The 18,427-nt window shown below is 41.9% G+C and overlaps 2 protein-coding genes across 2 annotated transcripts in view; both read right to left on the reverse strand.

The window, feature by feature from the left end:
- LOC311000765 (transcriptional regulator Myc-1-like) overlaps window positions 1–18,427 on the reverse strand; it is a 294,713-nt gene that overhangs the window by 109,217 nt on the left and 167,069 nt on the right. The window lies entirely within an intron of this gene.
- Window positions 2,367–11,959, reverse strand: LOC311000058 (verrucotoxin subunit beta-like; the record flags this gene model as incomplete). Its single annotated transcript, XM_083990693.1, has 3 exons — window positions 2,367–2,460; window positions 8,350–10,753; window positions 11,860–11,959. 3 exons carry the CDS (start codon window positions 11,957–11,959, stop codon window positions 2,367–2,369), a joined length of 2,598 nt encoding a protein of 865 aa, XP_083846819.1.

Below are 18,427 nucleotides of genomic sequence, written 5' to 3' on the forward strand. Positions count from 1 at the left end.
AGTCACAGAAGTCCAGAGAAAGATGGTAAAACGTGGGTCATGTAAACAATACCACATCGCCATGACAACATATTGTCACGTGTATTGTTTTGCATCGTGCTGACGGACCACTTGTTTATATAGAGGCTTGTTTATGCCGTTACGTTCAGCGGCTGTCGTCCATCTGCCATATAACCGATTTCACGTGAATGCAGCATGAAAAATACGACTGAGTTGCTTGCGATCTACAACTGGACCACTAGATGGGAGTAATTCTTACACAATGTACCTTTAATTGGAAGATGCTGAATATTGCATTAAGTACCTGGCCCCCAGTTGTCAATCAAAGCTTCTTTCTTCTTCTGTATACTCTTCACTTTTTAAATCAACATTCAGACTTCACATGCAAAAGAAAAAAACGACATTGATTGAGAAGAGTCTGAACTCGTCCTCTGACACTATTAATGAAACTGAGTTCAACAACATTTAGATTTCATCAGTTTATCAATAAACAGACTTCAGGAGCATCTTAATATTAACATGAAACCTTCAACATCACAATGACTCAGCTACTCACCAGTGACCAGCGAGGGAGCAGGAACTGTCTGAGTCTGAGCTCTGGAGCTGCTGCTTATATAGAGACAGTCCACACACACACACACACTTCAAGCCTGAAAGTGAAAGTAAACTTGCCGCATTATCTCCACCCATACTGATCCTGATGTCGCAGTTATTTTCCACATAGTAACACCAGTCTCCACTGTCCCACTACTCACAGTGGCCCTCATTTATCAAACTTGCGCAGGATCTGGTGTAGATTCTGGTGTAAATATCAGTGTACGGCAAGTGTCACGTGTGATTTACTAAAAGTGTGTACGCTGCTGATTTCGGCGTAGAACCGGCGTGGTGGTGATAAATCCGGCGGCTGAAAACGAGCGTAATTTAAATGTCATGCCCCGATATATTCCTGCTTTAGAGGCGTCGCCCTGCCCCTTTTACGACATGGAGACACGGAAGACGGCCAAGAAGAGGGACTTTACCGACATTACCACGTTGAACAGGGAGAGGGCGGCAACATTAAATATCTGGACATTGATAGATTGATAGATTTTGTGATTGATAAGCGTCATCCCGGTGGATGGAGGCTGCAGACGCACGTGTCACCGACCACGTCAGGAAACCCAGCGACCTCATGAAATGCTCCTGCAGTTTACTAAACACAAGAGACTGAGGAGAAATCATAGGCATATTACTGCTGCGAACGCGACCTTATGACCATCAGCACCGATTATGGTTCGGCTGATGGAGGGATGTGAAACACCGGCTCGATCTCCCGCTGACAGGTCCCGGTGACGGGGGAAAAAAAGAAAAGAAAAACACTCCGCCGCGGAGATCAGCTGCACCTGGACAGGTAGCGCCCCCCCCCCCGTCGGCTCCGGTGTCCGGCAGAGAGAGAGACTGAGGAGCCGTCCGGTCATGCTCTGGTGCAGGAGCTGTTGGAAGTTTGTGTGTGTGATCTACAATAACAGGTCTGTCTGTCATTGACTGTTTCTGTTTACACAGCTGATTAACGAGCATCTGTCACATCGTGGTTTTTAATTCATCTCAGTTGCCCAAAATAAAAGTCGAGTTATATTTTCAACACGGACTTGGTTTTATCGTTTCTTTTTTTTTTTTTTGGCTACTTTTTATCTTTTTATCAATATAAACAACAACAACATGTGGTCCACATCGCTGCGTTATTAGACTATGGTTTAATAATCGTTCTGACACAGCAGCACTCCTTCCTGCATGTTCTACGCTGGTTCCAAATGTGCGTACACCTGGTCAGAGCTGGCGTGAGATTTGTGCGTACCGTACGCTCACGCTCAGATTAATAAATGCCGATCCTTGCGGTGAATTTGGTGTACACCCATTTTTTTGGTGTACGCAAGTTTAATAAATGAGGGCCTGTGTATCCACTTGATTGGTAATTGATTAGGAAATTGATAACAACCAGTCACAGAGTCTACAGTCTATATTGGTTTTTTATTTTTCCTTCGTATTAGATTAGATTAGATTTACTTTATTACCTGTGGTTTAATGAATCTGTTTTTTCTTACATTTGCTTTGAGGATGTGACGTTAACAATCAGCAGCTTCACAGACAGAGAACAGCTGATTGTACAGATTCACCAGGATCTAGAGCTGAAGCCTCCATCCCATCAGACATGGTGACGGTCTTTATCTCCACTCTAACGTTGTGGTCAGTGTAAAACACAGCAGTCACATGAAGCATCCATCCTGTCAGAACATGTCAGACTGTCAGTGTTAACACAGAGTCACTGTGTAGAGCTGAAGCCAGAGGGACTGTGGAACCTTTCTCACTCACTTCCTGTTTCACTACGTTCACGTCAGCTGCAGCTCCCACGGTTCTCCCTCCGTTAAAGTCCAGGTCCAGTCCGCCCCCTGAAGACCCGGGTCCTGGACCTCAGGGACTGAACTGACGTCAGTGTGAGAGTCGGAAATTCTGAAAGGGTCTGCCATAGGACCAGGACCAGCACAACCAGGGCCGGGACCATATCAGGACCAGAACCAAAAAGAACGAGGACCAGAACCAGAGCAGAAACTGAGACTGGGACCAGGATTGGACCTGTGACCACACTGGGAATCAGGACTGGGACTGAAATCGGGACCATACCGGAACTGGGTTGAGGACCAGAACCGTAGCTTGTACTACTAGAACCAGACCTGGAACTAGGACTGGGACCAGGACTGGAACCAGAACCGGTACCACAATTAGAACCGGGACCAGGACAGACAGAACCAGAACCGGAACCGAGACCAGTGTGTGTCCCAAATCGCGCACTTCTGCACTTACACTTAATATTTTGAGTACAGATGTGCGTTCACACTGAGCAGTGTGCGAAAATGTAGTGCACTATGCGCACTACATTGGTGCACTCAAACGGCCAGAAAATTGAGTGTGGATCGATGGACACTTTCCACACTTAACGGCCGCCATCTTGGTGACGTAGCGGAAGCACGTCACTACTTTTCAAACGGCAGCGGTTGCTTTTAGCAGCGACGGAGCCGACACCGGCGTAAATGTCTTTAAAAAACACTCATAACAGCACAACAACAACACTAACACAATAAAACACAACTTAACACAGCTCGTTTTGATCGGCAAAAAGCGCTGTCAAGTGTCGGCGATAGGGCTACAACGGCCGGTTGCAATTCAGAATAAAAAAAAATAGAAGAAGAAGCTGTCGAGTCATTTCCGGTAAGTGCGCAGCGGCAGTGTTTGATTTGAGACGGTGCTAACCTGTCGAAATTAGTGCACTGCACAAGACAGTGCACTGCCTTACAGTGTACAGTGTACTGTTACGGCAGTGCACTAAGAGAAGTGTGCGATTTGAGACACACCACAGGCCTAGAATCTGAACCAGGAGCACAATTAGAACCGGAACAGGGAATTAAAAAAACTAGGACTGGCCTGTGTGGCCCCAAGACTGGGACTGGAACCTGGATCTACCAGAAACGGGAACGGAACTGGGACCAGAATCGGCACATTGGGTAATTTCCTTGAACAAAGTAGATGCTGACTAACAGTTTTTTTAAATTTTAGTTTAGTTTTTGTTATCAATGTTTCTTTCCTTGAACTAGTTTTCATGAATGTGTTGTGAGGGTGTAAAAGTGAAATGTTTATCTACTACACCAGAATGTAAATATTCAGGTCACTTCTCATAATAGCTAACTATCGACATCTATAATTGATATGCTCCAAACAGGCAGTTCGACAGTATCGATCTCTCAAAGCAGAAGAATCGCAGCAAGATGTTGCGACACCTCGCTTCCCCATGCCAAAAATCACAGTTATACACTCACATTGAGTCACAAAGAAGAAGAGAAACAGACTGAAGCCAAACTCAACTCAGATCATCTTGTTATTAAATATAAATCAAAACCCCTTCCCATTCTCTTATCAGCATTTTGTACTATTGTCCAAACAGCCTCTATTTTCCGATTTTCTTTCACATTTTTGTATTTTGTAAATATAATTTTTGTATTTCCATCAATGTTGCAAAAGCACATACAATGTTATAATGACACAATCATATTATAACCCAAGTGTACCTTAAAAAAACTGTCAAAAATTTCAAGATGCACACAGAAAATTATTTATTAAACATACACAGTTCATGGTGATGACAACTCACCATTTATTGTTCCACGCATGCTGTGTTGAAGGTTGACCAGCAGACGTCGCCTTGTTGAATTGTATCAAATGCTTTGACACACTGAACCATTTCAACAACAATAGCTTCATATTGATTCAGTGGTTCAGAAAGCTTCGGTTTCTCCATCACTACCGACATCTTTAAACCATCCAACCAGAGACAGGTGGTGTCTCCTACCTTCAGAGATGAGTCTGTCCACACATCGTGACAGGTCATTTACGGTGATTTTCCGAGTCAAAAAAGTTAAAAATTTTAATTAAGTTTTCACAAATTGAATTTAGTGGGAACTAATTATTAGCATGTTGACTATCTTACCAACTATAATGGACAACTATAATATTTATCTTTTTTTTTCATCTATCATTTAGTTTTCTGTCATTGGTGTTAGTTACCACATGGAAACACCAATGACAAATATCTATAAAAGGCTAATTACACAAAATAGTGTCCAATCTAGCTCAAAGCCAGCATGAGTCAGCACCTTAAAATCTATAAATTATACTTATTAAACTGTTTTTTTTCTCCATAAAAATATTTCATTATAGCGCAAATCAAAGTGACACCAATGACACAAAAAAAGAACCACATTGAAAAATGAAATTTTAATTGGAAATATCTTAGCCTACTTTTTACTCATGAAAGAGACATTCACAATGTATTGTCTTAAATGGGTCTTTTTCTTCTTCTTCTTTCTGACCTTGGGAGTTCTCTTACATATTCTTAACCTTTCAAAATAATGGTCTGTGATACCAGTAAAACCAATGACACCAAATCGAAGGACAGATATTCTTTTAAAAATATTTTTATTATTAAATAGCCAATTTAGATTTAATTGTATTCATATGTTAAGCCCAGTGTTTGCCCATTATTGACCACTTTTTTTTTTATTTATTTTTTTTATAAAAAAGAGGAAATATTTTTACACTGTCCAATAGCGTTGAAACATGGCAGTGGGACAAGCGTTTTTTTTTTAGATACAAAGGAAGTTAAAACTGAAAAAAATAAAATAAAACTGTAAATAGACTATATAAACTGAAATTATCATCATCATTTAAAATGGTTTTAAATTACATACTTTTGGTTTAATGTGGATGATTTAAAAAAAGTTTCAAGCATTTGTGTGTCTGGAAAGTGCAGGGACATGTTTTTCACTGTATTTTGATAATGACCCCAGGCTACTGACATCTCTAAACCATCCAAACAGAGACAGGTGGTGTCTCCTACCTTCAGAGATGAGTCTGTCCACACATCACAGAGTCTTGAAGCGGTTTTCAGGAGCTGAGCAGGGAACCGCAGCCTCAATGCTGTGTAGGCTAACATGCTATATGACAGTAAGCTAGCTAGCTGCGCTGTCCCGCCTAAACTGTTGCCAGGCGCAACCAAGTTTGTGTTTGTAGCAGGGGGGGGGATGGGCCACCCCTCCTCACGTGGTACAACCTCCGTGTTCCTCGGATTGTGATTGGTTAGCAGCTGACTGAAGATACGACGCACTCTGTTCTGGTGTTGAACACATTTAACAGAAGCGGGAGCGTTTAAAAGAGAGAATTCAACCAGAGAAGACTTCAAAATAAAGTGCGGGAGGAGGAAGCAGCAGAATGAGCCGAGAAACACGGATCTATCCCAAAGACCTGACAGGTGAAGTGTTACAGTAAACAGGACTGTTGTTGTAGCTAGCTGCTAGCTCAGGTGGTGGTGGATTTAACAGGTAAAGTTTAGCTGCTAGTTGTTGTGGCAGCTCTATTTATATTCATATATTCATATCTTTGCAATATTTTATATCAATGGTCACTTTACATCACAGTATTCTTATATCATGCACACCTGCAGTAGTAGTATTTATATTATACTTCTATTTATATCATTGTCACTTACGTTGCAATATTTTTACACCATAGTCACGTTACCTATCAATACTTTTATATCAGGCCTCCTTATACCTCATATCCTCAGTACTTGTTTTGCACATTGCCTGGTTGAAGGTTGATTTGTTTTATTGCTTATTGTGTCTATATTTCTGTTTGTTGAGTTGTGTTTGTGTTGTTTTGTTTATTTAGCCCTCTCTACTTTCTTTCTTAACTTGGCTGATGTAACAACTAAATTTCCCCATTGTGGGATGAATAAAGAACATTGAATCGAATCTAATCTAATCTAAGATGTGAAAGATGCAGGGCAAATGTTATGATAGCATCATGTAGCCTAGTAATCTAAGACAAGATATGTTATAATATGTGTTGGTATTCTTATTTTATTAATGTAGTGTAGTTATGTAGGCTACTATGGCTACTGCTGGGGTTTGGTCCCATGAAAACAAGCAACTCTGCAGAAACTAGAAGATGTCTCACTGCTCTGTGTGTTAAAAAAAAAAAAAGAGAGGCACCAACTGGTTTCGTAAATAACACAAACTGTGCACAAAGAAACTAAATTCCTGCCCTTCAGGATCCAAATTTGAATGTTTGTGCATAAAATAAATGCTGATGTTTTCTTTTCATACAGAATTAGTTAGATACAGTTTTCAGGACAGTGACATCATCGTTACTGAACGTACATGTCAGTTGAGGTGATTCTCATTCCCACCAATGACCAGTTAGATTATGTTTCTTTATATCCAGTAGAATATGCTCACTATAAAGAAAGGTGCATGGTCGTGTGGTTAGCTTTCCTATCAGAAACTGTGAAGTCTTTTAGTGTTGCAGCTTTATATGTAACTGTTGTGTTCACTGTTATTGGAGAGAACGTCGCTGCAACATTAGATGAAGAAGTCATGTTGCAGTTCACCTCCACCACTTTATTTCTTCAATCATATTAAGCAACAGGAAACAGTCCAGTTGGCCACTGACAATACAACATCTACTAAAGTCACAGCAGGAAAACAATCTGAATTTAACTTAATGTGATCATACAATAAGTTCCACAGATCAGCCTTTTGATTTAGTGCTTGTACACCTGATATCCAACAGGTGTAGCTGGGTCAAGCTGACAGAAAGGTGAAGAGCGCCCTCTGCTGGACCAGAGGATAAACTACTAGTCAGCAGTGACACTGAAACATCAGATGACCTCAGGTAACAACACTTGATCCACACTGAAGTTTATCATCATTTACCTACTCATTATGTTTCTCTACAGGACAATAACATCTAAGTCCATACACATCAGTATCAGGAGTCTGACATTATTCTCATTGTAGCCATTAAAATAAAATGAACAGTAGATTAAGAATGAAGCTGATTAAGGGTAAACATGTGATTAATGTGAAATGTGTAATTACATTTTTGCATGAAATCCTTTTTTTTATTATAAAAATACACACAAAATAAAGCAAAGCTGTCTTTCTTTATTGCTATATTTATTATTTATGCTCTATATTTTTCCCCACAATTTTTCACAGTAAATTTCCCCACTGTGGGATGAATGAATGATTAAAAGGATAAATGATAAATTTATACAGGATGGTCTTTTCTTCACCAGCTTCATTTGCAGTGCTACGAGGACAATGGCAGGTAAAACAACAGTTGGTGAGGAAAATGCCATGAACATAAATGTTCACTTGAAAAGGTTTTGCGACAGGAGCTTCAAACTCAAACTTCTCATTTCTGCAGCTGATCTCGGTCTTTGTGCTCTTTCAGTTTTTCAGTTGTATCTTGAATTGGTGAACAAACATCAACTTCATAAAATCGATCCACTGTCTCCATGTCAAACGTTTGGTCTTCATTTTGTTCAAAGCAACAAAAAACTTCTTCATGCCTTTTGTCCCTATGTTCCAAAACATCTCATCAAGACCACCCTCATCATCATCATCCTCATCCTCTGCTGCAGACGACTTGTTGTGAGCAAACAAAGCTGAATTGTTGAACTTGAAGTGAACAGGAAATCCATCTTCTGTTTTAGGCCATCGGACACCTGAAGCCTTGATCGCCTCTAGAACTGGTGGACGTTGGCAGTCTGCAAATGTCACCAGAACTCTGATGTTTTCTGCCCCATCTTTTCCAAAGACTGACTGAACTAATTCAAACACATATCTCTGTGTTGGTGCGAGTCGTGGTAAAGCAGCTGGAACTACGAGACACACAGCATCAATCTCTCTGACACCATGTTCAAAGGTGATGAGATTATGTAGACGCTCTACAATCATCCAGTTGCTGTCTACATACCCAAAGCCTGGTGTGTCAACAATGGTCAGTGAGTAGTCGATGTTAAAACCCTCCTGATGGTTGATTTTGTACACAGTGACTTCAGGGTTCTGACTTTCACCTCGAGATCTCAACTGATCCTCATCAGTTAATGTGAATCTGACTTGGTCCTTCCACTCTACACCAACAATGTAGTTGATCATTGCATTGATCAGAGTGGACTTTCCTGACCCAGTCGCTCCAAGAAGAATCACAGTGCGATTTCTCCTTGAGCTTTCTTTGCCAAAGTTATACCTCCGGTATCCAGGAATGTTGATTTCTTCTTCTGTCAGAGGCAGTTTGTAAACTGAAGGAGATTCAGAATTTATCCTTTTACTTTCACGTTTGAGGTTTTCTATGAGAGGTTTGGGTTTTGTTGTGCAGACATGAACAGTGATGCTTTCCTTGCTTCTGCCAGCTGCTCCACAATCAGCTCTGACCCTGACTGCATATCCAGTCTCTGACTGAAGTCCTGAAATGATCGCCTCCTCAGCCCTCGACTCCAGTTGTTTCCATTGGAGATCTTCTTCTTTCCCCTCGCTGTGTGTTTGGGCGTACTCCACCATGTAGCTCAATACCTTCACATCTTGTCCAAGCTCAGCAGGTTTCTGCCAGATGACTGATATCTCTCTGGAGTTTGATTCAACTTGAGGTTTTCCTGGAGGGCTGCAAGGCAAAGTTTTAGTGGAACCAGTGACTTCAAGGACTGGTCCAACACCTACTGAGGTCACTGCTCTGCATCTGAACACATACTCTGTGTCAGGACTCAGACCACTCACTGTGACTTCTCCAGCCTTTGCTGCTGTCTGCTGCTTCCATCCGTCCTCTCCACTGACACAGTACTCTACAGAGTAGGAGCTGATGTCCTCTGCTCCAAACCTGGGTGGAGAAACCTTCAGAGTCACACTGTTGTGGTTTCTGTCACTCACTGTCACAGTTTCAGGCTTTGAAGGAGGTTCAAAGTTCTCAGTGACAGAGAAGCCGTCTTTATAAAGGTAGATGCTTGAACCTTTCTCTGTCTCATTTGTCAAACCGACTGTCAGGAACTTAATGTTCTCGTTCTCCTCGTTGGCCTCTGCAAAGTCAATGAACAGCTTTGCTTTATGCTTCATTTCACCTGCTACTTCTTTTGAGGCAAACCACTGTTCCTTCTCCACATCATGAGTTTGTGGATGTTGAGCATCGTCTGCTTTGGGTTTTCCTCTTAAGTAGGTTGATAAAGCTGAGAGGAACGGTTCATGACTTCCCAGTGAGGTGAAGACAAAACACACAGAATGCTCCACACTGAGGATTTCCTCATGAAGACAATTCTGAGATGGGACAATCTTTGTGTTTTTCAACATGTTTGTGAAAGATTTTGTTAAGCAGATTTCTCTCTCTTTCCAGTCCATCCACTCATTCAGGCTTTTGCTGTTGAAAGGAGAAGAGTGTCTCTTCTTCAGGATCTCTATGAGCACGACCTCCTCTTCACCTCCTCCTCTGATTGAAGGAAGTGTCTTTGCTAAATTTTGTTGAAATCCCAGCTTGAACTCTGAGCACATTTGTTTGAAACTTTTAAGTTTCTGACCAATCTGTGGGAACTGTTGTACAGTTGTTGTTCTCACTGCATCGTTGCACCTCATTTCCAGCTCATTGAAGTCCTCTAGGACGCTCTGAGCTTCCTGAACTAATCCTATACTGATCTGACAAACAAGTTTAGCAGCAGAAGAATCTAAAGCTGTCAGTGGAAACAGCCAGACCTTCACTGGTACAGCATTTTCTCCATTAGGTCCCAGCAACTGTGGGAGTCTTTGATAGACTTGTACTGCATCCTGGAAAGAAACGGGATTTTCTTTAAGAGAAAAATCTCCGTAGAATCTGCAGGAGAATTCCTCAACATTTGCTTTGTCTTTAACGTCCATCTTCATTGAACCTTCACCATCTATAGAAATGGATGGGATCTTCTTGATCACCACTTTCAAGTTTCCTTTAATGTCTTGATGGTTTTCGTTTTCTGACACCTCACGGTCGAAGACAAAAAAAGCTTGTGCCCCATAAAGAATCCCTGTGACTACATGTGTAGCTATTCCTTTTTCAAAAACATATGGATGCTTCACATTGTTTTTTCCTAGATGATCCATCGACAGCTGCTGGAACTTTGTTGTTGTCTCATACTTCATTGTTACTCTGGCCTGGTTTTCTGATGTTTTATTATCATTCAGGTATTTAGCAGATCCGCCAACCTCAACCAGTCCACAAATGAAACTTGCTTTCAGAGAAGCTTCAACATTAAGAGATGAAGATTTATCCTCTATTGATTCAGATGCCACTATTTCAAAGTCACTGTAAGGTTTTGGTACTTCTCTTGCATCTTTTTCCAGGACAGCACGGTCCCACAGTGTCACTCCTACAAGAAAAGAAAATGTAAAGTTATTCATAGTCTTTTATTGCAACATTAAGTGTACAATATGTAAGAAATCTAAAGCAACTGGCCGTAAAATCATCTTAAAGGGATACGTCAACATTTCTTTTCGTGTCTTGCCTCACTCCTGAGTCCATGACCAGCAGATAGACACCATCCTTTCGACTGTGCGTGCAGTAACAAGGGAGATAGAGCCGTATCGCCCGTAATTAGCTTAGCTCAAACGCTGGAAGTGTATAGATAGTGTTAGCCTGCCTCCTACCCGAGCTGAAATCAGCAGTCAGAAGCTGATTTCATTTTAGCCCTAAACTCTGTAAATATATCACTTTATCGACATTTCAAACATTTTTAGGCGAGAAAGTAGCCGTTTAGATCAGCAGTGTGTCATTAATTTGTTTAAATACCAGCTGTTTACAATTTTGTTGGGACGAATTTGGCGCTACTCAAGCTAGCCGTTGTGACCAACGCACTTCCGGTTACTTTCACAAAATAAAACACCCGTTGCCCTTTACATAGCCTACAGAAGTGCTTTTACTTTGAAATAGGAAGCTAACCTACCCTCGATGTAGCTAGCTTGAACCAAAATAAACCGTCTTTGCTTGAACCCTCCGTTTTGACCGATCTCGTCCCGTTAGCGGCATTTGACCGCTCAAGATGCCTTACCGGAGAGTTTTGTCAGCTCTGAGACAAAGATCGGCCCGCTGGTTTCCGTTTAGAGTTGCTGAAGAGTTTCTCTGATGACTTTAGGTGGAGGCAGGCTAACACTACCTGTAGCCTACACTTCCAGCGTTTGAGCTAAGCTAATAAAACAGTGAGGTTGTTGATGAATATTTAGCTTTTTACTCTTTACTTTTTGCTTTGAGACTTTGAGACTGACTGTCAGTGAGCAGAGCAGAGGTTAGCGCGTCGCTTTCTGGCAACTTCGAGTCTGGGGGGTAGGGGAGGGGAAACAACGCGCTGCTGTGTTTTGAATCTGACTGCAGCAACAATTTTTCCCCAACACTAGTCATAAAAGTCTCAATAACAAGTGCAAGACCATTGGTTAGTGTGTGATTGTGATACATCCAGTATCTGTACATGTTCATTCTTACCAGGTATCAGTGAGTCTTTGCGGCAGTCGTACAACATCCCGAGGCTGAAAGGCCGCCCAAGAGCTGCCACCTCCATCGTCTCTCCAGATTCACACTCCATTGTTCTGTTTTTAGTAGAGAGAGATTAATAAAGTTACTGTAGATAATGGATATGCTGACAGAATGAGGCTCAAATTGTAGCCGACTCCAGAGCTACAGAGAAGAATTACAATGTGATTTCTCCTTGTTAGTTATACCAGCATTCAGAAATGTTGATTTCATCTTCTGTGAAAGACAGTTTGTAAACTGATGGGGGTTCAGAATGTATCCTTTTGAATGACTTTGCATGCTCTCACTGTAAGTTCTCGCTGGGTTTTCCAGAGTCTGTCTGTTATCTGACTGCAGCTGCTCCGGTCTGTGACCACAGACACCAGCTCCACCAACAGATGCATATTTTGAATTAATCTGTTCAGCCCGTTATTGTATTCTTTCAAAACATGAGTCCTATAAGTGGAAAATGCTTAAAGGATCCATCACCTGAAAATCACTTTTTCTCAGGTTATTGCATGTATAACTCAATCTTCTCTGTCACTGACAATAACCGACTGACTCTCGCCTCCTCCCCCTTGAATTCACCAGGAGAGGAAAAAAACGCGATTTCCGATTGGGCTTCTCGTTGACGTCAGCAAGAAGCGGAGGAGGAGGGGGGGACTACCCCCGCGCACGCCTTACGCCGCAGCCGGCAGCGGTAGTGGTTAGCTGTTAGATGTGAAACAGGCAAAAAGCCGTTTTATTTCCTGCTGTAGCACTGTTATTACGTCACTTTTATTAAGTTTTAATATTTTTTGATGCGAGAAAGTAACTGTTTAGATCCAAATAACGGCTGTTTAGAAGTTTGCTCCGATGTTTTTCGGAGAGAGTGAAACTCCACCTGTGGAGCAACGACCTCGACATCACAGAGGCAGCCAGCCGGTCTGCTGACATGCTCGGCCGGCCAGCCTACGTCATCACCCCGGCCAACAAAACGATTGTTGATTAAAGCAGAAGTAAGCGGAATATTTGTGTTAATATAAGTCTTAAATCAGTGGCGAAAGTACCATTAATGCAAGTAATGCCGTTGCATTAGGGCCCGTGGCCAATAAAGGCCCGCGGTGAACGATAAAAAAAAAAAAAAAAATTAATATAAAAAAAAAAAAAGTATCAATTGGTGGTATAGGCTACTGTATTAAATCATCTTGGCTTTTACATCATTACTGTAATTCATTAACGTTATTCTGGATTATGAACATGCGCGCGGGCATAGCCGGTGACAGGTGACAGTTCTCCTGTTGTCGGCAGCGCGGCGGCGCAGCGCCGTCCCTGACCGTCTCTCCTCTTTCTCTCTGTGTCTCTCATGAGCAGTGACACGTTCAGCACCGAGACAGCGGACAGCGCTGTCACTCACTCAGGGCCCCGGTCCAGATGGATATGGCTTTTTTGAATCTGGATAAATAGCCTACTTTATCAGATCAGCATCGCGTCCAGACGGACGGCGTTTTCGGGGGGTGAAAACGGTATTTTTTTAAACGTGTCCCAGAGTGGGAAAATCTGAAAACGCCGCCCCAGTCTGGATGTCCAAAACGGATTTTTTCTGAAACGATGATGTCTTGCCCCCCACCACTCTACCTGTAACCTGAGACACACACACACTGCTGCAGCAGGCGACACAGTCTATGGATGTAACAACAACGGCCGACTACCGTCGGGTCGCTCAGACGCTGCGGCTGAATCACACCTGTTTAAAATCATCAGTGATATTTACTCTGACACAACTCCCTGTCAACATTTAATCCCATGTCTGAGTTTGAATACAGCGGGGGACTTCTCTGTCCTTAGTGTCTATGTGTGGCAGCGCTACAGCGCCACACACGCTCCACACAGGCCTGGAGTAGCCTATACTACAGTCTAACCCCCCCCCCCCCCCCCCCGTTATTATTATAGGGGCCCGTAGCAGACAACTTTCCCCACTGTCTTAAATAGTTATATCTTCCGACCAGTGGCGTAGGCAGAATTTTAATTTTGGGTGGGCCAGTACAAAATCGGATGGGCCATCTTTTCTCAGGACAGTGCATTTCATCTAGCGCACATCACTGTTAACCATTTTATTGCACAAGTTTTTTTTTTTTTTTGTAACTAGCTCTTGACCAACACAATATTTGATACATACAGATGAAATTATCTTTCCTGCCACTATGATGATAAACTGTATTTAACCGTACCTATGTAAACAATAAAACTCCCATCACTCCTCCTCTTCCGTTGTCCCTGTGTGATGTCCAGGGACAGGTCAGGACAGTCTGAGGACAGACAGCTTTGAGGTTGAAGTCATATAAAAACGAAATGCACCTGTGACTATGAAAGGTCTGTAGCTGCGTCTTGACCACATGTCAGCTGATCAGCTGTAGTAGAGGAAACTCCGCTGGTCGGTCAAATCTGACTTCCCTCCAGCTCTGAAAATAAACCTTATGGTGCAAACTAACTAACAATGGTAGAAGTTTAATGTTTATTTCAAAAAGTTTCATGGTTAGCCACTGTACTATTGTGTCAACAAACATTTAAATTGTAAGGTACAGGAGAATACTGGATCTTAGTAAATCAACCTGAAATTGGCATCAACACAGAAGCCATGCAGGTCTGGTGGGGGGGCGACCCCCATTCCGAAGGACCGCCAGTCCGACGGTCTGCCAGTCCGAAAATTCCTTCAGAGGGGCCGCTGTTCCGAATTTTATTTTGAAAATTGACCGGATTCTCCTCGTGGTTTGACTTCCTGCCCGGCTTGACACGATCGCGCCGCGGGGACAGCCCCCCCCCCCCCCCCCTCTCCCCCTCCAAAGTTTCACCCAGGTGCGAGTCTGATGCAGCCGCGGCACTCCTGCTGAAAAATAAATGTCCTTGCTCTGTGCTTTGGTTGGGTTTAGGCAATGTAGAAAGGAGTTGGTTAAGTTTAGTAAAATGATCAGGCAGAGGCCAAGAAAGGCTCTGTTAATATGCAGCTACTCTGGGAGTTGAACCCTGATCTCCCGTGTTAGAGGTGGATGCTCTAACCACTCCGCTACCAAAGCATTCACTGCTGCATGTGTACCCAGTGCGTTAAACCTTTTAATAGCAGCCTTTTTTCAGGTTCGGAAAGGCACCCCTTTCCATAAATAATTAAGGGCCGGCATTCCGACACATTAAAGTAAACGTTCGGAATGGCGGCCCTTCGGAATGGCACCCTGGAACCAATCTGTTGGGGGTATAAAATATAGCAAATCAAATGTCCCTCTGATGCAGCAGCTCGCCGGGATTGTCACAGTTTTCTTGAGAGTCAGTGGGCTTTGATTGTTGAAATAATAATAATAATAATAATATAGACTAACTGAGTAATGATCTAATAACAATTCACTACAACAATGGTGAAAAAACTCAAAACAAAGGAAATGGCAGAATTATGATTATAATTGTAATATGTGATAATATACAAACTATCAATCATCAAAATAATCAATATATAGATAAAAAGCTTTACCCGGTAAAATAAAGTAAAAAAAAAAAAAAATAGATAACATCTAACAAATAAAACAATATGTTGTATAACATAACAGCATCTTAGAGTGTCAGTCTAAATTGTATTTGTAATGTTGTGAAACAAAACGCCTCAGATTGTTACCAGACCAGTGGAACCAGGGGGATCAACTAATGATAGATGTGTCAGAACACATGTATTGTATATCTAAGAGAAAAATACCTCCCTAAATACTATGTTTGTCGCCCATCTATGTTTAAACTAATTTTGTTATTACAGTCTGATAAAAGAAAAGTTATTTATAAACTAGGTGCTTTTCTGAAATGTGTTCTTCCTCTGTTTAAGCGATTTTGCTCTGTCCTGGTCAGAGATGTATGTACAAAGCATGTACAGCCTCCGCTGCCTCTTGCTATGTCTGATTATTTGTACTGTTTTATTGTTTGTGCTCCATACCACTTGCGTGGTCGTGAGAAATAAATAAAGTAAGTAAGTAAGTAAGAATTCATACTGCATGTATGAACATGAACAAAACACCTCAGATTGTTACTAGCCCAGTGGAACCAGGGGGAGAGACATCAACTAATGATAGGTTTGTCAGAATTCATACTGCATGTATGTACATGAACTAAACACCTCCAATTTTTACCAGCCCAGTGGAACCAGGGGGAGAGACATCAGCTAATAATAGGTGTGTCAGAATTCATACTGCATGTATGTACATGAACAGTCTGATCACTGTCATGATACACACATACATCCATATATGGTAAATGGTAGATGGTCTGTTGGCGGAAACTGCCTTGCAAGGCGCGAACCACGACCCATCAGGAGCAAGGTGGGTAAGGTGTCTTGCCCAAGGACACTACGACCCACTCTACCACCTGAGCCACGATTGCCCTCAATACATGTTTGCATTATAACACAATATCATACAAACATAAAAGTAATGATTGCAGAATATGATACAAGTCTTTTTAGGTTTCTTCAGTATCAGAGTTTCCCACTGATTTTGTTCAGTCACAAAACAAAACAAAGGAACTGATCACAGCTGACTGAGCAACGTTAAAAAACAAAATAATGATTAAGAGGCTGTAGCTCACAGCGAATCATCCGAATCTATGGCAACATGATACTGTCCCAAACCCCCAAATTATGGGAATACAACCACTGGTCATGACTGTCCAACAATAGAAGAAGAAATAAGAAAAGTGAAACCGTAAAAAACAAGCAGGTTAGCTGATTAAAACAGGACCATTTTGGTGCCTAAGGTCATGTTACCTTGATTCAGGCTGCAGACCAGAGCCCTGTGGCCTGTTTATCTTGAAGAATGCCCTCGGTGTGTGGTCCTCTGAGCTGCTGTGTGGTGTGTGAGAAATGAACTCTACCTGACTGACTGAAGAGAATCAGACAGGTTTCTCAGAAAAGGCGTCACCTGTGAATATATGTAGGTGGGACAACCACACAGACCAGAGTCTGTGTTCATGCCAGCTGCTCTGTCAGGCTGAACGTGCAGAAGAGTGGTGCCATGCTCATCATCTTAAAGAGAAACAACACCAACACAATGAGATGGAAAGGTGCAGCTCGACCACAGGAAATAACACTTATTTATTATCATTTAATCAATCACAGACATGTTACCTACACGACAATAACATGTAAGTCCATACACACCACTTTCAGGAGTCTGACATTAATCTCACTTTAGCCATTTCAATTTTTTTCATGAAAATGAAATTTATCATACATTCAAACTAAAGTTAATAAACCAGAGTAAAAACATGAACTGTGTAAAAAGGATATAATGAGTGCAATTTTAGCAGAAAACACAAAAATTGTAATTATGATCATCTCTAATCAATAATGATAAAGTATAAGAACTACTTAAGATCAGTAAATGATGAGTTACATAAAATGAAAACACAATTCAAATTAAATCAAGATCATCAGTTAGCCAAACTAGTGGCTTGAAACCCCCCAGTTTAATTTGCTGTTGTTGTCGTTGTTGATCTATTTACCAATAGTAGAGATTCCAATCAAAGTTACCAAATAAAATTACCCGGGTACCCGAGTAGGTAATCTGCTATCCGGTTATGAATTTATTATCCGGTTAACCTAGGATTAAAAAAACGGCACGTTAGAGCGCAGTCTAGTGTCGGATCAAACTACATTATCATGCCGTGGTTCGGCTTTTTGTAGTGTTAAACAGTTTCGGATCAAGCAACGTGATTTTCTGCTGTGTAAAAGTGTTTTTGGTTCGAGCCTCGGACTTTCAAACCTTTTACAATAATCTGTGGTGGTTCCCTCGGCGTAAACCGCCGGGAGGGAGACGACAGGTGTCATCAGGTCTGTTAGAAAATATGCTTTCAGTTTACAAACATTCTGAAACCTTCCCAGTTATTTCCTGAAACGATGCGAGGCAGAGAGGACCGAAGGCACCAAAATGTACTGTGGACTAATAAATAAGCACCGCTAATGATTTTTTTTAAAAAAGAAAAAAAAGTTTTCTCCTCCGAGGCAGCTGCGGCATAAATGCGCTGCGCTCAGCGCTCAGCACTCAGAGCGCATGCAGCGCATTTATTCCCCGGCATAAAGATGCACATATGCCCCATATGTGCATCTTAAACTCCAGTCTCTACTCTTATTATCCAATACTTGCTTCAATACAAGAGGGACATTACAGACGAGCTGTGTGGAGGTATTTGTATGTTTTTTGGCGCGTATTTTTGGTCGAAGAAAAGTGAGCCCCGTTCGCAACCATCATATGGCAGTGCTGCGCAGAGCCCCCCTGTAACTCCGAGATAATCGGATGACTCTGAAACTTCTCCCAGCCCTTAGTCGACATGAGGGTGAGTAGATAATGAGTGAAATTTGAATTTTGGGTGAACTATCCCTTTAAACATACCCACTGTTAGCTTCTCCCATACCCTGGGGAAATAACTGCTCCTAACATTCCCAAGGCAACCAGCCTTTATAGTTAAGTGCAGTGCAGACAGGGAACCAGCCACATGTTCAGACAGCCATGCAGGTACCTGGTCAGTCAGGAAT

The sequence above is a fragment of the Trachurus trachurus genome (assembly GCF_905171665.1).
Source record: "Trachurus trachurus genome assembly, chromosome: 17".
Taxonomy (NCBI): Eukaryota; Metazoa; Chordata; class Actinopteri; order Carangiformes; family Carangidae; genus Trachurus; species Trachurus trachurus.